Source organism: Equus przewalskii, chromosome 13 (genome assembly GCF_037783145.1).
Source record: "Equus przewalskii isolate Varuska chromosome 13, EquPr2, whole genome shotgun sequence".
NCBI lineage: Eukaryota > Metazoa > Chordata > Mammalia > Perissodactyla > Equidae > Equus > Equus przewalskii.
In genome coordinates, this window is record NC_091843.1 from 10,177,691 (window position 1) to 10,200,967 (window position 23,277).

The window sequence follows — 23,277 nt, forward strand, 5'->3', positions numbered from 1 at the left end:
TAGGGTTAAAACAAAAAGCACAATATGAACACTGGGGAGACCCATTTGTTAGGCAGTACTCATGCGTCAACAAGGAGTGGAAAGGAACATCGTGAGCCTCACCTTTGACAGCAATATCTTCTCCAAACAAAATGTGATATGCGGAGAGGTCCATTTCCAGGACACTAATATGAAACAAAAGCAATCCAAAGCCGAGGGCCCTCCCAGACATGCTCCAAACCTGAGTCCCCCAGCAGCTCTGCACAGCCCAGGACAAAAATTCATATTCTCCATTGCTGATCTTTCGGCCCTGCTATCCTCAGATCCACTTGAGGAGGATGCCAAGGCTCATTTCTGACACACAGGGACTACAGTCATTGATTTTGGTGCTGACTCAGCATCATATTTCTAGGTGGGTGGTAAGCAGGCTCTCCCTCCATGGTCTCATTATAGCTGCCTCTGCAGGGAGAAAGCCAGGAGCACTGGCCCCATTTATAGACAGTGAAATAGAAGGCTCAAGGTAAGGTGCCAGACACTCTCCGGATCGAGAGCCCTTGCTCTACCTAATGAACCATACTGTCTGGGCATCCTTGAGGCAAGCAGAGGCTATGGTTCCATTTGGTTTAGTTCAGTTCTTTTAATAGTCACTTCATCATTGTCATTCTCATTACCAAACAACATTTATTGAGCTCTTACTAAATGCCTGGTACCATGTCTCATTATCTCTTTTCATCCACACATCAGCCATTTGAGATAGGTCCCTTTTACTTGCCATTTTGCAATTTATATATTAGTAAACCAAGGCTCAGAGAGCACACACCATTCACGCAAACCGGATTTAAACCCAGATTTATCTGACTCTACAGCTTGAGTTCTTAACTACCAGGTGCTACTGTTGAAACCACCATTCTACCACCTTTTGTTTCTGTGTTTTCCATCTGGTCACCTGACTTACTTCTTCCTATAATTACAGGGTTCAGTGAACTACGGCCTACATCTTGCCCACAACCTGTTTATGTAAATAAGGTTTACTGGAATACCACCATGCACATTCCTTGATGTATTATCAATGGGTGCTTTCATGTTACAATGGCAGAGTTGAATAGTTGTACCAGAGACCACATCTGACCCTTGATAGAATAGTTTGCCAACCCCAATACAATAGATAAGGCAACCACTATGCTAAAAGCTTAACTTTTATTATCTCATTTAACTTATACTACAAACATTTGTGTGTATGTGTGTGTGCGTGTGTGTGTGTAGAGGGTAGTCATCAATCCCAGCTTACAAATAAGGATATTGAGTCTCAAACAGCTCAGAGCTAGTAAATGATAAAACTGGAATTCAAACCCAGGCAGTCGGCTCAAGAGCCCATGCTCCTAACCATATGCTCAGCTGTTTGTAATGGGGCAGGCTCTCTGCACATCCTGGTCATATGATGCAAGATATGGCCCTTTCCAAAAGAAGCCCTGGTGAGAAAACAGATGACGGCAGACCAGTTGATGAGTGCCTGGATGGAGGAGATCTGGGAGGCTGCGGGAGCCTGGGGGATGCACACTTGCTCATGGGGATGGCAACTGGGACACACGGAGGAGGCTGGTGGCAAGCAACACAGTCACTTATGACAAGGGGAATGTTTCCCCAAATCTGCTGATGATTGCTTGGCCAAATGATTTCCAAATAGTATTTATCTTAAATAATAATTTTAAAAAGTGATTTGACTGCTCTAGCCAGCTCGCCCTTTGATTTCTAAGTGAGCAGCTTTGTAGGGAATGGTTTTTGTTAATGTTGTTAATCCACATTCAAGGGAGAAAAACTCGTCTCTTCTTTTGAGAGTCTGCTTCTATATTACATAGACTTGGAGAACATGCAAGTGGCCTGGGACGCAGGAGTCAGCTCTGTGGCCCTGACAGTGCAACGAGCCTCCCTACACGGCCCGGAGAGGTGTGCATCTAGACAAATGTTTGCATGGCCAGGTTGCTCACAACCTTACAGGCCAGCTCACCGCATTGTTGGATTACTTGAGTTTGGGTGAATAAATTTCTTTAGTTGAAACTCGATTTGCATCCTTGAGGCAGTCCACCATGGAGTTTTGGTTCTGTTTTCAGAAACATTGTAGAACAATGCTACTCCCTACTTGATGTGGTAATGAGTCTTCAAATGGAATATCATGTTCCCCTCCACCCAATTCCCTTTCTGGGTTAAAGAGCTCACGTTCCTTCAACCATTTTTACTGTGATACTTTTCAAATCTCATCAGAATTCTCTTTTCTCTTGGACTTTAGACCTCACATTTTAGATTTGCAAAAAAATTTGTAATGAATTTTCTTACGATAAGTTTTTCTTAGAGTTCAAGTCTCTAGTGATGAAATGATATACTTCCTAGCACTAATAATAATGGCATGTCCTATTTGGTTTCCCTTTTTCCGCGGATTACTAGGAAGCTCACGCCAAAGTTTATGCTCAATTTTTCTCCTCTTTCCTGATATTATTTTTTGCCTCTTATCTTCTGTCAGTTACTATTGCTTTCAGTTTTATTAGGTATCTGCTTTTTATTGTAAACTATCTCATACATACACTTCTATTTTATCCATCAATTCTCACCCCCACTACGTGCAGTAGCTAGGAGATGAATGATATATGCTTTTGTTTGACAGATGAGAGTTTGTGCTGCGTGACTGGTGAGTAATAGAAGTCTCTGTTGGTTCTCACACTTTGATAATAATAATGATGATATTGCCAATAGTAATAATACTAGTAATGACAACAGGATCCAAAATTTATTAAATGTTTATGGCCTGATGGGTACTTGTCTGAATGCTTTACAAGTGTGACTTCATTTGAACCTTAATTATAGCCAACTTATGAAGTAATACTATTAGCCACATATTAGAGATGGGGAAACCAAAGCACAGAGAGGTTAAGTAATTTACCCTACATCATAGATTCAGAAAATGGCAGAGCCAGCTTGAAACCTAGGTAGTCTATCTTCAAAATGTGGGCCCTTGTCCACCATGCTATACTACCTAAACTATCAGACTACTTCAAGCCCCTCCACATAGATGTAAAGGGTCCTGGTATTTCAGATGAAGAGAGCTATTCACTGCAACTCTGGACCCATAAGGTTCTAGACCTTATCCTAGAGAATGTTGATGTGGGCTTTGAGAGTGGTTTCTGGCTCCCTCATCGTCAGCCCGCATGCCCTAGGTGCTCCTCCCAATCCTGTGCGTATCCAGCAAGCCAGGCTCAAACACCAGACTGGGATACAGAGAGGAGGCCCCAGCCACCGGGCCAGCAGGGATCATGGAGGGCAGCCAGGGCCTGGCTTGAAACCATATCATTTGTATAAAGGTCCCTGTTCAGGCAAGACAAGGGTCGGGGCGGGGGGGGGGGGGGGGGGGGATTGGGGGGGCAATCAGAGGACAACATCCAGGCCAGAAAACAGGAAGGAAGGAAGCCAAGAAGTCTGCTAGCTGATCCTTACTATACTTCTCAAGTGTCAGCCGCTTCATTATGTAAGCCAAATATTCTTCTCATTTTAAAATGAGGAAACTGAGCTCACAGAGATCAGATGACTTGTTCTGGGTCATTCAGCAAGTGTAAGTGTGAATATGTGAATAACTTTTTGTAGGAAAAAGGCCTCACTAAATAATTATAAAGATTTAATTCCAGGAGACGGAATGCCACCCCTACACCTGGGGGTCAGGGTTAGAGCTGGGGATCTGGAGGGAGGGTAGGACCCCCAGTGACTGGTGTGTGGTAAATGTGTGGGGCCCTGGGAGCTCCAGGAGTGTGACCCTGCTCTCAACAGGAGAGGACAGATGAATGCTGGCTGCAGAGGAAAAGATGAGTGAGTATAGGTGGCTAGGAGTGAGGACCCCCAGACCCCCAGGAAAGGGGTCCACCCAGCTCAGTGCCTTTCTCTATCTCCCACCCTGGAGGATGAGAAGGGGGCTGTGACTGGGTACAGGCTGGGCTGCTGCCAGATGATGCCTGGCTCTCTCTGCCCACATGCCCTTCCTCTTGCAAGAAGGAAAGGAGAGAAGGAGGAAGGAGAGAAAGGAAGAGAAGGAAAGAAGAAAGAAGGAGGAGGAGGGAAGATATTTAAACATGAGCTTTTATGCTTTTGTGATGTGACCAACATCAGTGTGTCACAGGACATTCTTGTCATTAGGCAAATGCTGTGGGGCCACCAAGTACGAGGCACTGAAAGGTGCCCTCACCAGCCTGTGATTTGCATGGGTGGGTACGGATGGAGTTTCACAGCCAGCACTGGCAGGAGCATACTGGAGAGCCAGAAGGGGACACTGAGTCCAGCAATGATTTGAGGTCGTTGCACTGAGGGACCGGGAAGGAGTCAGAGAGCTCTGAGGACAGGGATCAAAAAGCCACAGAAACATTCTTGGTCCCTTGGAAAATACCAGCCTCGTGAAGAACAATCTCAAGACAAGAGAAGACATTTGACAGCATTTTCTCCTTAAACTTCCTTTTTATTAGCTTTACTTTAATGTTACTTGAGATTTCCCACAGCCCCCAGCAGGAACTTTCAAGTCCTTGGATCTTATCCTACCTCAGAGTGGCCTGGGGCCCAGTGCAGAGTGGTAATCTTGGTGACAATAAGAGCAGTGGCAGCAATGAGCACCTACTGTGTGCAGCACATGATACTGGCTGAGCATACCATTTGCTCCTCTCAGAAATGAAGGGCGGGCTCTTTAACAGCACTGGAGTCCTGTGCTTCCGCAAACTGCTGGCTGCCACTGAGTTCTCAGTTCATCTGTGATTAGATCAGATCGTAAACTTCCCCCCTTCGCTTCTCCTTGTGAAATTCTGCAGTGTAGGCAGGGATCCAGAAGCCGGAAAGCCTTCATTGCAGCTGCCTGCCAATGCTCTGCGCTACCAGGGTGGATGGAGCACTGCAGAGTCCAGGGCTTGACAGCTTCCCTGATGGGTATGCAGTGTATGTGCGTGTCGGGGGTGGGGGTCCCTAACAAGCCCATGCTGTGAGCTGCTTCTGCTGGCCCTCACCCAAGGGGCCTCTGATGGGCACTGGACTTCCTCCAGGCCCTGTGGAAGTTCCCTGAGCTAGTAAAGTTTTGAGGTACTTTTGGCCCTGCCAGATTGCTCTCACCTTGGGCAAATCTTTCCCCTCCCTTCCACAGTTTCCTCATCTGCAAAATGGGAGTGATAATGCCTGGTCTTGGCAGAATTTGGTGTGAGGCCAAAATGAGCTAGTAAGTCTGAAAACACTTTGAAAATCTTAGAGTTGCTATTAAAGAGCAAAGGGTCCCTGGAGCCATTCTTATCTTTAATATTAAGCAGTAGTATTTTAATCAACCAAATATGTCTGATAGGTTTACACAGGAGCATAGATCCCTTCAGAATGGGAAGACTTTTCCAATTTTATTCATAACAGTTTTAGACAATCTACAGGATGAGGCTGCCAAGTGTAAACTCAGACTAACTAAGAGGGAGACAGAGTTCCCAGGTGCCAGAAAACCAAAGAAAGTGGTGCTGAGATGCGGAAGGAGTTTCCTGCCTTCTTCCACCGCAGCTGGACCCCTCCTCATATTGAAACAGGATGTGTCAACAACTCAACATTGAAAAAACTTAGAAGTGGTCTGAGCCAAGTCTGTACCCCATGAATGAATCTGTCAACAGCCATGCAAATCATTGGCTGTCCAGCTTCTTGTTGGACTTGAGTTGATGGAGAAGGGGAGTGAACATAACCACTCAACCCTGCGTCCCACTCCCATCTGACACACAGAGTTATTCCTCTGATGATAAATCCAAAAGGGTCCAGATCCTTCCATATGTCTGAGCAGGCAGCTCCCCCAGTGTCTGGCCCCAGGAAGAGTAAATCAAATTCTTTAAAGTCAAAAAGGAGGATAACCTAAAAAATAGTAAGAAAATGTCTATAGTGAGGTAGTGAAATAGAAAAGGAGTGAGAGATACCAGAAAAACCTTCTGGAAAGAATTCACAATGCTGAGTAAAATATAGAGATGTATCAGGCTATTGCTTTTTCCTCTAGGAGAAGAGACTGGACAACAGTTTGCATCCAACGCAATTGCATCTGATGGTGGTAAAATTTTTCCCCTGGAGAGAGCAAGCTGGAGGTGACCTTTCAAAAATAGCAGCAGGAGCAGCCAGTGCTGCCAGCCAGGGGGACGTATGGACCAGAGAACTGTCCCTGCAGGGCAGACCCCTAAGGTTTGTAGGAGACGCAATTCCCGACTCACTACTGAGTTCTCACCCTTGACATTGAACAGGCAAAGGAGTGAATCACTGACCCACGAGCACTGATTAGAGATGCAGACGAGGAGGGAGGCGTGTGAGAAAGAGGAGGCAAGAGAGGTGGCAGGGCAAAGAAAGTTGAGGAGGGGATGAAGAGAGAAATAAGAACTAAAGTGCAGAAGACAAGGAGAAAGGAGCGGGGCAAGACAGCAGGGGAATAAAAGGAGAAAGGAGAGTGAACCGAGGAGAGAGGCTTCTGCTGGACTTGTAAGTTTCTTGCTGAAGCTGGGCTTTGGGCTCATGGTGTCTGTTAATGCTCACTACGCTCTCCTCAATGCTGCTTTGCATGACTGAAACATTTTATAAGTTAAAAAAAAAAAGAAGGGAGAAGAAGGAGAAGAAGGATGAACAGGATGGAGAGAGAGATGGCAATCATGTCTTCCCTGGTTTCTTTGACAAATGCAATCAGAGGGCTGGAGTAGCAGAAAAAATAGCATTGGTGGCCTACCCAAAAAGGCCTCCAGGAACAGGAAGGTGGTCTTCTCCCCTAGGTCTGATTCCAAACAAGCCGCCTGAACTGAACCAGATGGAAGCCAGGGTCCCTTTGCCATCCTCACTGCTGCACTGGAGAACACGGGCCCTAGACTTGGCGCCCAGTTCCACTTCTGCCTTCAATTCAATGCATCACCCGAACAATTCAACAAACATTCCCTGAGCTCCTGCTCTGGGATTCAAACCAGTGACCCTGTTCTTGAGGAATTTACAGGTAGAGGAGAGCTGCTCAGAGCCTCTGTTTCCCATCTGTAGAATGAAGGGGTTTGTCTCAGTGGTTTTCAAACTGGGCTTGCATGGAGCCCTAGGTTCCCAGGGTGTGACTCAGAGTGACTGGGGCAGCATGCATTCCCCACTTTTTCTAGAACAGCTCTGTTTCATTCTGTCTTAGATATCCGGATTGGATTTAAGCATAGATTTGGAAATATAGTTCCACGGCTAAAGGAGGTTTTAAAACCATCGAATGAGATGCTCCCCAAGGTCTTAAGTTTTAAAGTTCCCTGTTCTATTTCTAAGATCATATGATTCCTTGAAAACTCTAAGAATTCATTCGCACACTCATTCATTTAACAAACGCAAATTAAGGTTCCTCAATAAATAGGGACAGAGACAGGTAATCAATGAATAAACAACAAGCTAATAGAACAGGGGGCTGCTGCACAAGAGGACATGAAGGATGGCGAGGAGGTTAGGGAGGGCCCCATGGAGGCTTCATAGGTAGAGACACCAGCCTTGGAAAAGATCTGAGGGAAGAGCAGTCCAGACAAAAGAAATAGCCAGTGTGAAGGCCAGATGATGAGAATGAATCTGGCATGTCCTGAGCCAGGGAACCAGGTCATAGAAAGCAAGGGGAAAAGTGGTCTGAGATGAGATGGGGTTAGGAAGGTAGGCAAGGCCAGGTAATGTAGGTCCTTAGAGATTTTGTAAAGAGTTTAGATTTTAACTTAAATTCGGTAGGATACATTTGGAGGGTTTCAAAGAAGGGCCTGATACAATCAGATTAAATTTTATAAAGATCATTCTGCCTGCTTTGTGGAGGATGGATGGCAAAATGGGCAAGAATGAAGACCTCTTTTTCGGTGGTATGAATGAGAGATGATGGAGACCTGGATACGAATAGCAGAAACTGGGAGAAAAGGTCAAATGTGGCATATTGAAAAATGAGAAACGATTTCATGATCTAATATCTTCCTAGACTCCAAATATATGAATTTTGATCTTCACCTCACCTTTTGGTGCCTAATTCTGCCCCTAAGTACACCTATGCTTAGTAAATCCAGATGGCAAAAAGAAAGCCAGTTCCCTTTGGTTTCTTGACCATTTGGGAGAAAGCGTAGATTCAGACAGACCCAAAAAATTGACCAGCCCTCTGTTCTTTATTGAGAAAGCTGCTGGGGCCATACTCAAATTGGAAAGGCAAACAAAGGCAGGGACCACACATATTAACTCTGTGATTTCAGATGGGTATGCAGTATGCTTGCCAACAGCTGTGACCAAGCAATTAACTGAATACAAATGGAAGGGAACGGAAACTTTGATGTGAGGAACCACAAGACCCAGGGGTGAGTGACCAGTAGTCAGTTTTTAAGTGCATCCTACAAACTCAGCACTGCGCCTCCTACTTTGGAGTATATAAAAGGAGTATAAAACATATTCCTGCCCTTTAAGAATGCGCCCTCCAGCTGGGGAAAGATGACCAACACACAAAATGGTTAGACTCTGGCTGCCTAAATGGAGGGGAGACACCTGACTGGGCAGATGGAATGGAGGCGGGGGTACTGGGGTCTCTACTGGAGCCCTGAGGCTGGCGTCAGGGGGTTTGGGTTCCAGCTCCACCTCTGTGACTTAGGACAAGCCGTCTAACTTTTCTGGGTCTGATTCCTCTTTAAGACAGGAGTAATACTTCCTAACATTCTTAGTAGGGATTACACGGGATTTGAAAATGCTTTGTAAGTTGTAAAGTGTGGTATAAATAGTAAGGATTATTATTACTGACTAAATACAGAGGAGAAGGGAGATGGCAGTGTGCCAGCAAACAGAGCCTTCTCTGAGAAACAAAAACCACCAATGACTCCCCAGTGCCTAAAGCAGGCGTTGGCAAACTGTGCCATGCCCCCCAGGCTGTTGGCTGTCCCATTACCTGTTTCTTAGATTAAGTTTTATTAGAATACAGTCACGGCCATTTGTTGACATATTGTTGATGCTTTCCTGCCACAACAGCACAGTTGAATAGTTGTAACAGAGACCGTAAGGCCAGCAAAGCTGGAAACATTTACTACCTGGCCCTTTAAAGAAAAAAATTGCTGACTCCTGAAGTGAAGGATAAAGTCTAAACCCCATTTAAAATGTAAATCCCCCTGATACTTGAAGCAGGCTTTGAATACATAAAATGAAGTATATATCTTCCTCCAAGTCATCCCCAACTCTGTACAACATTTTGCACCACTTCCCAGGGACTGATTTCATATGGGGTGGCATTACAAGGTCCCTTCCTAGAGCTACAATAGGGATCAGGTCTTACTCCTTTTGGTGATTTCCACAATGTTTATCACAGTGCCCAGGTCATAACAGGTTCTCAATAAAGTTTAACCAAATTAAATTTGAGTCATAAATAGAGCAAGCATCATACACTGAATGACAGACATAGTTCACTCATCCCAGAGACCTATTGATAATGTGTCGTTGAAAGGGAGAGTGAGTTGGAAGAGAATTCATTAATTTGCTCTTAATTAATTAGCTACACAAATATTTATTCCATGCCAGCAATATAACCATTCCGTACCAGAGAAGCTAAGGCAAATAAGGTAATATGGGATTATATTCATTCCTTTGAAAAGAGTTCACTTAACACCTGCTCTGAATCAACCTAGGGTAAGGGGTCAGGGGTCAGAGTGGACTGTGACCCCCTTCTGCCCTCAAGGAACTTGCATTCTAGTTGAAGAGCCTGAAGGAGCAAATAAGCACCGCACAGGGAGACAAGCACAATGCCAAAGTGGTACACAAAGTATTGAGGTGGCAGGGAGATGGACAGGATTCCTGGGAATGCCATCCTTGTACACTGCCTCCTGAAAATTTACCTACAGCTTTCTCTCCCAAAGGAAAGTAGATGAGCCAAGACCCACACTGGAGAAACTCGTGTGGTCCAGTTGGGTTCTAGCTGATGAGTTAACATTGACCATGCTGACCATTTTATATAGATTATCTCCTTTAATCCTCACAACAAGTCTATGTGGTTTTATGAAAACCAGGTCACTTGCTCTAGGTCAATAAAGTAGAAGATTATAGTCCAAGTCAATCATAAGCTAAAGCCTATGCAATTAACCCTTCCCTCTATAGCCTAAATACATGCCAGAGAAGAGAACCATTGTCTGTTCCAGAGGGAGTCTAAAGTTTGTGACCAACAGAGATAGTACTATACCTACTAAATGGACACTGATTTCATGAGGACCATCTGATGTGGACCAAAGGCATGGTTGGAACATAAACAGTTGGTTTGTGTCAATAAGTAAATAATCAAGAGAAGAATAAAAAAGTGTTGCGAAGATCAGCAATAACTCCCAGTCGCTAGGCATACAATGGGCTGCTGCACCCACCTCTGGGGAGTGATTCTGGATGCTGGCCAGGATATTAAGCAGGCCCTAACCACCGAAGCCCAGGGAACGCCCTAGCAATTAACGGCCAGCTGTGAGCCTGTGAGACCTAAGGCCTACAGAGGGTCATTCCCCTTAGCCAGGTGTACTCCCCAGGACATGTCTGTGCAAAGGCCATGGTGGGCATCAGGGGCAGAAGAATTGGAAGAGAAATATGAAATTTTTCAAAAGTGGAAATTTTTATACTTGCTAAACTTCCTAGGTTATGTCTAGGACATAAGAGTTTCCACATTAGGTTAATTTTTTGAACTGTCGCTTTCAACATTTCATTCTTTACCCACACTAAATATAAAGTAAAACTAATAAACATATGGAAAAATGCCAAATCTTAAATTAATTCCATAATAAGAGGCAATTTTTTTTTCCCATTTTATTGGCAATGATGAAAAAAATCATCATAAATGGACCAAACACAGTGGCAAAAAGGTTCTAGTGAAAAGGCCTTCTCGTGCAGTAATAGTGGGGTTGCACATTAATAGAACTTTCTGGAAGGAAAAGTAGTGGTAAAAACAAAACATAAAATATGTGGCTACTTTAACCCACTAATTCTTCTTCTAGAAATTTATTCCAGGGAAATAATTAGACAAGTGCTCCAAGGTTCACATAGGAAAAATAAAAGGATGCTATTTACAGTATTTAACAATACCAAATATTTAGAAACGATCTAAATAGCAACAAAAGGACACTATTTAAATAGATCATGGCTAACTAGACAACAGAGTCCTATTAGCCTACTTAAAAGGATAGTGTAGGGGCTGGCCCTGTGGCCCAGTGGTTAAGTCTGCATGTTCCGCTTCGGCAGCCCAGGGTTCACCGGTTTGGATCCTGAGTGTGGACCTACACGCTGCTCATCAAGACATGCTTTGGTGGCATCCCACATACAGGAACTAGAACGACATGCAACCAGGATATACAACTACGTACTAGGGCTATGGGGAGAAAAAAAAAGGAGGAAGATTGGCAACAGATGTTAGCTCAGAGCCAATCTTAAAAAAAAAAAAAAAATCATTAAAAAAAAGGATAGTGTGAATCTATATGCCATAATGTGGAACTTTCTCCATGTTGTTCAGTAAAAAAACGGCTTTCTGTAAACCTGCATGTGCATGCAATGTGCATGCAATGCACACCCAAGTGTTGCACAGCGAGATGCCTAGTGACCGTCACCAAATAATTGGTGCATAATGGTTCTTTCTGGGTGGTGAGATTTCAGGTGATTTTTTTCTTCCTTTTTTTGTTTATCTACATTATTTGAATTTTTACAATAAACATATCTTTATAAATAGGAAACCAACTGTTTTTAAAGATCAAAAGAAAATGTCTCAAGGGTACATAAATTTCCAGGGAAAAAAAAGCAGGGCTAAAACCAGAATACTGGTTGACTTTCAGAAGAAAAATGTGGAGAGACTTTGAAACTCGCCTGACAGCCTTGCACAAAAAGTCCTTTCCCAGACCTGGAGAAGGCAGGAAGGCCCAGTGGGGAGGAGCCTGTGCTCCAGGGTCAGTCCTTGGGTTCAGATGTCGACTCTATCACTTACCAGGTAAATACCAAATGAGAAGATGATAGCACCTGCCTCTAAGATTGTCGTGAGTATAGAAGAAGAGAGTAAATAAAAATACCTAGCCCAATGCCAGGCTCATAATCAATGTTCGCTAAACATTAGCTCTTATGAAAACCAGTTTCAGACAATTGTAGCCTAAGTGAGTTAACTTTCCCAGAATGAAGCCTTAATGAACACCTAAGGAGAGGGAGAAGGTAGAGGATAATTAGGCAAAGAAATCCACAAAAGGAGACATATAAATGCCTAGGCTCTGCAGCACAGGAGTTAAGGGTATGGGTTACGGGGTTTCAGGCACGTGACTGAACCTCACAATTCTTAATTGCTCATTCTGCAAAACGGGGACCATATACTGAAGGCCATTTAAGGATTAAATGCCAAGTACTAGCACAGTGCTCAGTAATAGTAAGTTTTCAATACATATTTGCTACTATTAATAAAAATAATTATTATTGACTAAAATTCGATAGTGAGCTCCCTGTCACTACAGGTATCCCGGCAGCCTTACTTGCTGCTTGAAGAAGACGAGGCAGAGGGGACTTAACCATGGGAGGAGGGGACGGGCTGCTGTATTCTTGCAGACCTCAAAGTTCTGCGCAGTCACTGAAACATGAAAGTGATTATAAAAGTGAGGTTGTTTGGAACTGTTGTGCAGAGTGACCAGAGGACCCGTCGCCAGCAGGGCATCTTCCCAGAGAGTATAGGATGATGCTGTTCCTAGAGGCCAGCCCTGCTTTTCAGACGGATGAGGCAAGTGAGAGATGCTTCCCTGAAACTGCCCATTCTCTGTCCCAAGAGTGGCTCTACCAGCGCTGGAAAAGTTGCGGATAGTGGTCCTTCCACAAGCTCTCTGGCATTCACAACAAAGAAACCGGCTGCAGGTGATGACAACAGTATTAACAGCAAGGGCACAGCCATATGATCGCTTCCTGTGTGCTGAGCTCTGTGCTGAGAGCTTTGCAGACACTGTCTCATTGACTTCTCCCCTCAGACCCGTGCATCTGTGAGTGTCTACGCTATGAGTGTCACCGCATCTTATAGACAAAAAACTGGGGCTCAGAGAGCATAAGTATTGCCCCAAACCCTTCAGCCAGTAAGGAAGAGGGTTTTAACCCAGGTCTAAGGCACACTCAGAATGTGAGGAGTAGTTGCAGGGCCTCCTGACAAGTTGACAACTCATTAGCATTATTGATGGATCCTGTACTCTTTCAGGACCTGCCACTCACTGCCCCAGCCCAACTGGGTTAATTGGTCCCTCTCAAGGCAGCTGGGAGCAGGCTAAGCTGAAATCACCATGGACATTATCTAGAAATTCCTGGGGAAAGCAGAAGACTGAGAAACAAGGATTAGGCTGTACCCACAAATGGGTAACAGCAGAATGGAGAATGTTTGGGGAGCAAAGCAGCCATACTCAGAGAAGCCAGAGGTTTCGACCTTTGTGATAAGGCTGGGAGCCACAGACAGAACACTCTTGAAGATACCCAAACACTTGTGGACTATTTTATCACTTTCGTTTCCTTTTAAAATCCTTTGGTCAACCCAGGCAGGCTTCAAACTCGCCTCATCCCAGTGTGATCCCTTGGACTTTCAGCAAACAGGTTCATTTTGCCATGGCTAGGCCAGGAGACAGCCCCCTGCATCTCTCCAGACTGGCAGCGGTCTTCAAACTCCATTCTCAAATCACTGATACCATCTGTCCTGCATACCAGGCAGATCCCAAGGGGATAAAGTCATAATATCATGGGTAAGAACCTGAGCTTGGAATCATACACGCCCGGGTTCACATCTCAGTTCCTCCACTGAGTACTTATGCTCTCTGAGCCTCAGTTTCCGTATCAGTCCAACACGGATCCTGATAGCTCATAGGTTTGTCATAAGAATTAAATGAGATAATGCAATATTGGAAAGGCAGTGGGGCATAGAGGTTAAGAGCACAGGCTGTGGTGCCAGTGTGTTTGTGTGCAGATCCTGGCTCTATCACTAGCTGTGTGTCCTTGGGCAAGTTACTTAACCTTTCTGGACCTCAGCTTCTTGAACTGTAACATGGAAATGGTAGTATCTACTTCTGTAGGGTAGGGACTGAAGGAGTTACTACTTGGAAAGTGCTTAGAACAGCACCTGGCACATTAGTGAGTACTCAGTAAATGAGCGTTGTTATGATTAATGCATGTAAAGTCCTCAGCATGGCAAAACTAAGTGTTCAATAAATGGTAACTGTTATTATTACAAGGTACACTTTCCATGGAGAATTTTATGCACATTTATCTCCTAGAAAGCAATTAAAAAATGAGGACATTAAGGGAAAACCTTGTCTTCAAGTAAATATTACAGTCATAGCAGAAAGGATTCACTGTCTTGTTGCCCTGGCAGGATACCCCAGGACGCCAGTGCCCAGGATCTCCTTTACTTCCAAAGGCATTCAGACACCCAGTCTTTCAATAAATGCTCCTTAAACACCCACAGGGAGCCTAAAGGAGGGCTGAGAATACCCAACCAGTGAATACAATGGCGTCAGCTCCTCCATCTTGGAGCTTACGGGGTAGTGGGGAATATGCACACTAAATAAATGCATACACAGATGATCATTTCAGGATAGCTGTAACTGGTGTCATGAAGGATGGGATGAGAAGGTATGACGGGCGTCCCGATGTGGTCTAGCACCGGAGGTGTACATGAGGGAGGAGTCATTGGAAAGGCTCCCTGAGAAAGTGACATTTATGCTGGGACTACACAGTTGAACAGGACTTGGCTGGGTGATGCCTGGGAGTGGGAGGAGGAACCAATCCAGGAAGAAAGGCATTTAGTTCCAAGGCCCTGCAGCCACAAGGTGGCTGGCTCGCCAAGGAAACAGAAAGGAGGGCAGTGTGGTTGACTTATTGCTAGACCATCCACTCCAGAGCACTCAGCTGGGAGTTGGAATTTGGAGAGAAACCCAGGTCCACAGGAATTACATTCTCAGTTGCGACTGTTGTCTCTTCCCTTTCAGATTCTCCTTGCCTGCTGGCAAAGACTGCCAGGTCTCAGACCCCGAGCCTCGGGGCCAAGTGAACACCGTTCTCAGCTCTGATTCCCTGAGGCTGCAGCTGTGGCTCACTCTGCCCACATGTGAACTTCAGCCAAGACACCACAACAGGGATTCTGCCCTGTGTGCGCCCTCAGCTGCCTCAATCCTGTCCTGGTCACACTCCACTGGGTTTTGTGAGGCTATTTAGGAAGATAAGTTTCCCTCACTGAAGGAAAGGGAAAAACAGCATGAAAGAAAACAATGGCTTCAAAGGAGAAATTTGTGATTGACATAAATGGGAACCTTCCCTTAGGAGCATCATGTATCATCAAAGAAGCAAACCTCCAGGTCGTTTATTTCTCTGCCTGTTTACATGCTATGGAGAGAAGAAGGGTTTAAGTTTCCTGTAGTTTTACGCTGGAAATTGATGCTCCGGGAAAGGAAGCCGTATCAGACGTAGCAGGTTTCTTTTGGAATTCACACATTGGGAATCTGGCACTATCCCCTAAATGGTACTTTTGTTGCCTTTTTGTTCAAGACAGCAAACTTCTTCCAGGATCAGAACTGCCTGCCGGCCTCCCTTGATAAACAGCCTACCAGCTCTCTTGGTAGATCAGATATTTAATAATTAGCTTAAGTATTGTTTATCTAAGTGGCAATTATCACTGCGATTAAATAATATTTTAACTGCAGGGGAAGCATTACAGATTGCTCCCAAGTAGAACCTACAGGCTGGGAATGGCCGACAGAGCTTCTCATACTCAGTGGAGGGGACCATTCCATCTTGGCTGGCAGATCTCCATGTCTGAGATGCCATCATTAGATGTTGCACCAAAGACATAAGGAAATGTGCCCAGGAGAAGTGTATGGTCCGAATCCTTTCAACTGAGGCTCAATGGCCCAGCAAAATATGAAAGTGCGACCTGTGCTTCTAAAGCGTAACAGTCTAGAGTCAGTGGAGTTTGTGAAGCAACCTCACCACCGTAGGAGCAAATCTCAGCAGGTACGATTCAAGGAAGATGGGACCAGTAAGACTCCACCTGGCCTAACTGAGGTTGATGTCCAAACTTCTGAAGAACCGACTGTGATGGGTAAGACTCAAGCACCCAGGCACCACCATCTCCCCACCTACTCACTCTCCTTCCCCAGGTCCCAGAAGGCAGGGGGCTTTCGGAACATCGCGATCCAAACATCCCCCAGTCTCAGGAAGCATTTCCCAGTTTTCAAAAGGAAGAGACTCACAGCCAGCAAGTCCCTGGTGGAAATGCCATCAGCATCCCAAAGTGCCATCCAGGTCAATGGCAACCTCTCTGAACAGGACATTGTGTCTTCTGAGCTTGCCTACTTAAGGCTGGCTCAACATCTTGAGGATGGGCCTCGAAGGGTCAAAGTGTCCCACTCATTTCTCCCTAGAATGTCCAAGGTGCAAAGCAATGGGCCTGTTAGCATATGCTTGGAAGAAGGGACTTGGAAGCCCTCAGAGAAAGCAACAGCTGCCATTCAGGTCCCTGATGATATTTATCACAGTCCTACTTGGGCAAGTAGAGAATCCACTTTCAGTCCAGAGAGGTCTACCGAGATAAGCAACTCCATACACCCTTCGGTTGACATGTATTCAGGTGATGGGAGAAGAGTGCTGCCATCAGATTCAGAAAGATCCCCCTGCTGCTTAAATGCCACCAGCATTGCCAATCACATGCCAGGCACAGGAAAACTTAAGCCCGAATCACTTTTGCCCAAAGACAACTCTGATGACAAAGACCTTGCTCCACTGTCATCTCAGTCAAAGGAAACATGTGTTCCTTCACCTCCACGGACTCACAGCTCCCCCTTGCCAGGCTCCCACAGCCAGTCAGTCCATCCAGGAGGAGCTTCAGACTGTTCTTCACCGAGTGATAATCACCAGGATCTGCTGTCACTCAAACCTAAGAGTGCATCAAAATCTGCCCCTGTCTGTCAGGAGCAGATGGTGAAGAACCCCACCCATTCAGACACCCCGGAGTTTCAAAATTGTCCAGAAAGCGACCACCTCCCACCCACCCTTCCAAACAGGGAGACCAAACTTCAGAGCAGCAGGGAGACGGGTGGAATTAGTCAGATTCATCTGGCACAGGGTGAGCTCTGCGACCTCCAAGGCAGGCTGCAATCCGTGGAGGAATCTCTACACTCGAACCAAGAGAAAATTAAAGTCCTTTTGAATGTAATTCAAGACTTGGAGAAAGCCCGTGCTCTCACAGAAGGGTAAGGTGAATTTTTTCATATTAAAAACTACTGGGTCAAGTCATTTGCTGCGACCGGGCCTCTCAGAGAGAGCACTGTTTTCCCTTAGTAAAATGTCTCCAAAATGTTTGCTGTTCTGTTGTTTCCCCGAATCCTAACCAATGGCCTCCCTTTGTTCTGACTGGGGTTCACTCAATTCTAGTCTTTGGCGGATTTCCATTGCTATTTGTTTTTGTTTCCAGGTAGCAACAGACTGGAGAAGGGGGCAATGAAGCAGCAAGGTCAAAAATAGCTTTTATTAAGATGGGGGTCCAATTGATAAATGATGGGGGAAAACGATAGCATGCAGGTACATCCCCCACCCTCCCCCTGTAGCAAGCTACTGCATTTGCACAGTATTTTAGTTTTTTGTTTGTCTTTTACAAAGGACTTGAGGTGGCCACTAAGCTTACTGTTGACCTTCTCCTCCACTGACTACTTTGACGGCTTGGGCCAAAGTCCATCGTTGACCAACTGACCAACTAAGTAGGGACTGAAATGAGATCACAATTTTGCAAGGAGAAAAACGTCACAAAATGCATTCCTGGGTGACTCAGCACCAGTCTGGGGAGGGGAAGGCAGTTATCGTTTAGGTATGGAATGTTCATCCCCAGAAAAATTGCTCCCTGAAGACTGAGAAGAAGAAATGTTGGTTAAAGATAATCAACAACAGGGGAGGAGAGGGAAGATGTAATTAACTGATGCTTGCTGATATGAATTAGAATCAACATTGCCTTATAAGAGAGAAGCATTGTGACCATAAAGAGAGAAAAGCACTGAACTAAGGGATCAGGAGTTTTAATAACTTCTCTTCTACTCATTTGCAAAGTCCCTCGGTTTCCCCATCTATCACATGGGAGTAAGAATAACTGACTCATCTCACAGGATTGTAGTCAGCATGAAAAAACTTCAGATTTAAAAGGGCTTAAACATTTAGAACGTCCTCTAGAAATGTGAGGTCTTATTATCATGGGTTTCTGGTTTCTGTATTGTAATGGTCACGTAACTCAGAGCATTGCTACCAACGAGAGGGGCAGTGCTGTACTGTAGGGAACGAGTCAGTAGAATGCGTGCGTCCCATGGGGCTTTTGCCCATAGATTTATCCAGCAAATGCTCTATCTTGCAGGCGCAACTTTTATCGAACTGGCCAGGATCTCAACAATTGCAGTACCTGCCAGAACACGGCGTGCATCATATACAGGTACCTGCCACACCGAGGCCTGCTCTGTAGTGCACGGAGCTCGGGGCCCTCAGAACACTTGTGTAAACTCTTAGAAGCAGAAAGTCAGAGAGAGGCAAAGACAGTAGGCCTCTGATTACCTGAGATTTAAAAAATAAGGTGTTTAACTGTCAAATGTTAACATCTGGCTCCAAGGCAGGCCCTGCTTTGTTAGACAAAAAGGTCTAGGAGCAAATCCTTTTGACATAATCACCCTACACTTCCTGGACAAGAAGCACAGGCACTGTGCTAAGCTCTGCCTGCAGATTTGCCTCTCATTCCACAATGATACCTGTAAGGTAGGTGTTAATATCTTCAGGGAAGTCAAGCCCTTTGGCCCAGCTCAGATAAAGCATTTTCAGAAAGCAGAAGGGGCCAGACCCAGGCCTCAAGTTCAGACCTTTCTGATCCCAAAAGCCTCTTCAACAGTAGCTCTCACATACCAAGCTCTTCCTATGGGTCAAGAACTGTGCTAAGCACTTTGTGTTCATATCTAAGTACATCGTTTCCTTCTGGCAGGGGGAAAGTTGCTGCGATAAAGTGGATTTTTGAAAGTAACACAAGGAAAACATCATAGAGTGGAGAGAGCACTAAACTTGGAGTCAAAATCCCCAAGTCTGATGTGTGCTAACTTGTCTGGGGCTCAGTTTCCTCATCTGTAGAGTGGAGACATTTATCCCTATTCAGAGTTGCCATCAGGAGCAAATAGGGTAAAACATGTGAATGCCTTTTGTAACTGCAAACCTCGCAACAAACCCAAGGGCTTATTACTGTTATTACAAGAAAGATCAATGCATCCCTCGCTAGAAGTCTGCTTTCAGTGGCACAGGGAAAAATTGGTGAAAGGCAGTCATTTCAGTGTGATGGCATCTAATAGTGTGTGACAGAAGTGTATGGTTTTGCTTTCTCTACTACTTTCCTGTCTCAGATGAGAAAGGCAGTGAGGGCCTGAGCAAACTGAAGCCCAACTGGGTTGCCTGTGTCTTCTTTTACAAATCTCTCATTCTCTCCAGCAGAATCCTGAGATTTCATACTAACAAGTGACAGGGCCTGGGAGTGAGGAGGACCCTACACTTAGCTAGAGCCTTGGGCAGGTTTTTATTGACTCTCAACAGCTTAATTCTAGGAGCCACAGGACCACATATTCTCACGAAATGAGAGAAGCTCTGGGACGCTCACAGAAAATAACCTTTACCTCAGTGTAAAATATCCCCTCAGTAAGGGGGCCCTGGAAGAGGCTTGTGGTATTGGGAGGGCTGAGCAGGCAGTCTCCTCACTGGCTACCTTTTTGTTCCTTCTTTTCTTTTACTTTTCCTATCTTAAGCAAATTTCCTAATCACCAGGAAGACAAAAATTATTAAATGTCTAGACAGCTAGGGAGGACAAAAAAACTATTTATCATAAACAAGAATTGTTTTTAACTAACCTCCATTGAAATTTTGGATAGTCTCTCTTTTCTTCAGCAGCCAGATGATGCATTTTCTATTACCTCAAGATGACATTTTATTTAGCTTATGTAACTGAACAGGACAAGTGGTTATTTCCCAGTCTACTGCAAGTTTTGTGGCCTGGCCTTGGGCGAATCATTTTTGGCCTCTGAGTTTCCTCATCTGAAAAATGAGGGCCTTTAATTAGATGGTCCTGATGGTCCCTTTCCGTTCAGACATTCTGATGTTCTAAGCTAAATTAAAAGGGGCAATATTTGGCTAACCTATAACCGTCCAACAAGTCTGAGAATGTTTGCACCCTTCTAGTACTCACTTCAAACATCCCAAGCAAACGTTCTAAATTAAGTTATGCCCCTGGATGGGTCACTAAACCTTCAGGCACACAACGCTTTCCAGTTCTCCAAGAAGAACAGCCATTGTATGCATCCATCCCTCATTACCATTCAAAGTCAGACTGTTCTCCCAGACAGTATTTATATCCTGTAGCTAAGCCATTGCAAAGGAACGGGCAATTAATTTGATGAAAGCGAAGAGATCAGAACAACATCCCTGTCATAGTAACAGTGGGAGGATGAGAGTTGTCATTTTTTTTTTTTTCAGCATTTCAAATGACTTCAAACCCTGTGTTGTGTCCTGGAAAGTCAGATCTTACAAACTAATGAATAAGTGATGTGAAATACTCATCCTCAGGCCTTGGTAAGCTGCAGCCTCTCTCCCCGATGATGGATGTGCCCAGTGCACGTCTCTGTACATAAAGCACAGGGGCTTGTGATAGTCTGCCTGCCGGGTCCTCTTCTCTTGGAGATGTTACTGCTAAGTTAGCAAGACGTAAGGTTTTCTAAGTGGACCCGTCAGCCAAAGGCTATGGCTATGCTACTTGCTTTCATCAAGACATGTAGGGTCATTGGTTTTATCCAACTCCTTCCCTCTGCTCCAAAAGGAGCCTTCTACCACACACGCACCCCCCCCCCCCCACCAGCCTGACTGGCTTTCTTCTGACTATGGATCACTTCAGTAGATCCTACCTCACCAAGGAGAACAGCACTAATGCCGATGCCTAAAGATTCCATGCATGGTTCTCAGGAACTTCCAGGGGCTTCCGCACACCAGGGAGAATGGACTCCTTTGAGTTTTGACTGCCGTAGGCTCCAAGGGAAAGGTGTGGGAATTGGCTGTCTGCCTCAAGCTGGTTCCAGGCTGTTCAGTCCCCGGTCACTCTCATCGTCTCTCCTTAACATTAATCCTAGGACAAGTTACTCAAAGGGTTGGGTGGATGCCCCCCGTAGGACCCAAGATTAAATAACACTGAATTACTTAGTGAGAAGGTTGTTCTCTTTTCAACTTTATTTCAATCCATCTGATTACCCATAGGGAAAAATCTGAGGTTGGTGCTAGAATGTCTTCAACACCTTTTTAATACTTGCCTATCACACTTTTTTGCCGAGAGTGCGCAGGTCTCAGGTTCATAGCCATGGGGAAGCAACAATACATTCCAGCCAGAACGTAATCATTTTCATTTTTTATTGAAGCCTTTTTAACTTTTAAAGTTGGTCCCATAATATATTTACTGTAAGTTTTGCGGGTTTCCATTTTCAAAAGTGATATTGCCTGTTTTGTATAAATGTTTTAAGTTTTAAAAGTGCATTGATTTAGAGATAAAGAAATAAGTAAATAATTGTGTAGACGGTGTGGGGAGTTTCACAGAAACCATGAAGGTGGTGAACGAATGATTGAGGTAAGGGAAGCAGTGCTCCAAGGAATCAGCTCCCTTTCCTTTCTCAAGGGCATGAGGTCTCTCCAAGCCACATCCCTCCTCCCTCGCTCACCCTGTTCTCTGCCATACCTCCCTGTACGTTATCTTCACTTTCATTCTAAAAATAATCGTAGAGCCTCTTGGAGGTCTTTGACTACACCAATCATGCATTCATTTTCTGAACGTAACTCCCAGGAAAAATCTGCTTGGTTTAAGTTGTAAAATGCCTCAAATGCTTTAAGGGAAAAGAATACGAAGTCTTTCTCAGAAAAAGTTTTCGTCTACCATCCAAGCATGTTGCCCAGGAAATGGAAATAAAGAGCAAGCTACAAACTGAACATTTTCAATGAGTGAGAGGAGAGGTTTGCCATGCAAGATTTAAAAGGTGCTAGAGTGGAGAGAGCAACAGAAGAACTGTCTGGGAGTCTACCTAGACAGACTGTCTCCTCTTCTCATCCTTAGCCTCTTTTCATAGCTTCAAATGCTCTCGTGGATTTTAAGTTCATTTCTGTGACACCACCATCCTCTACCTTTTTCATGATCATGCTCTCTAGATAGATAGATAGATAGATAGATAGATAGATAGATAGATAGATAGATAAATTTCCATCTTGATATCTCAAAGGCACCTCAAACTCACCATACACCCAAAACACATTCCTTATTTTCCCCCACAAAATTTTCTTCCTCTATTTCTTACTTTGTTCAATGCTGTTAACCATGATTCCATAAAGACACTAGGGTCCCCATTGCCTCACTTGTCTCCTTCATAACACACATCAACAATTCTCCCTGCTAAATCCAGCCCCTTAGCTTCATCCCCTCTGTCTCTGGTTAGTAAGGGCCTCATCATTTGTCACTTGAATGCTAACAGGTCTTTTTGCCATAGGTCCCTTTTGCCCCATCCCAAGTGATCTTCCACACAGATTGCTAAATTGCCTGAAAAGTAGAATCTGACCAAGTCTCTCCCCTGCTAAGCAATCTGGTCCTGGTCCCTCTTGTTTCCTTTAGCTAATTTTTCCAGGCCCTTTGAACATGATACTCACCTTCTTACCTACTGGGTCTCCTATTTCTCCCCACCCACAGGGAACTACTCAGCTGGCTTCAAATACTGAGTGTTCTATCAAGTCTTCGTGCCTTTGCATGAGTTCCCTCACTTTCCAGAATGCTTTTTCTGTCCTGCTGTGTCTGGAAATTTCCTAGCCTTGCAGCTTAAAAGCCAGTTCCTCTGGATAACACTCCTTCCTGAGAAGGACCCCCATGGCATGCACATTCCTCTGCTCTGCCATTTATCCTTTTGCATTATAACGCAGTGTGTTTGAGTTTCTTTCCTTCAGCAAATGGCTAATATCTCAAAGTCATGGGCCAGTGTCTAATGCATAGCTGGTGCTCAAAGATTCTTGTCAAAGAAGAAATCATATATTGACTGAGGGAGGAATGAAAAGCAGTGATGGGCTTGAGACAGCCATTTAGATTGCCCAAAAGTAAAGTCATTGTTAGCATTTGTGTGTGCCTCTACCCCTGACTGGGGAAATGGAGGGTCTTAACTAATCAAATGTTCTTATTAGGGAAGGAAGGCTTCCATGCAGCAGGTCCTCAGCAGACGTTTTTGAACTGAATCAAAC

General features: G+C 44.7%; 2 protein-coding genes across 2 annotated transcripts in view; one reads left to right on the top strand and one right to left on the bottom strand.

Annotated features, from left to right (window-relative positions):
• DOCK2 (dedicator of cytokinesis 2) overlaps positions 1-23,277 on the bottom strand; it is a 411,398-nt gene that overhangs the window by 177,481 nt on the left and 210,640 nt on the right. The window lies entirely within an intron of this gene.
• The window catches only part of INSYN2B (inhibitory synaptic factor family member 2B), a 119,050-nt gene that overhangs the window by 82,018 nt on the left and 13,755 nt on the right, over positions 1-23,277 (top strand). Inside the window, exons 2-3 of the mRNA XM_008533016.2 lie at positions 14,955-17,213; positions 18,359-18,433. Coding sequence (XP_008531238.1) covers positions 15,868-17,213; positions 18,359-18,433 — 1,421 coding nt within the window. The 5' untranslated portion in view covers positions 14,955-15,867. The remainder of the gene's footprint in view (positions 1-14,954; positions 17,214-18,358; positions 18,434-23,277) is intronic.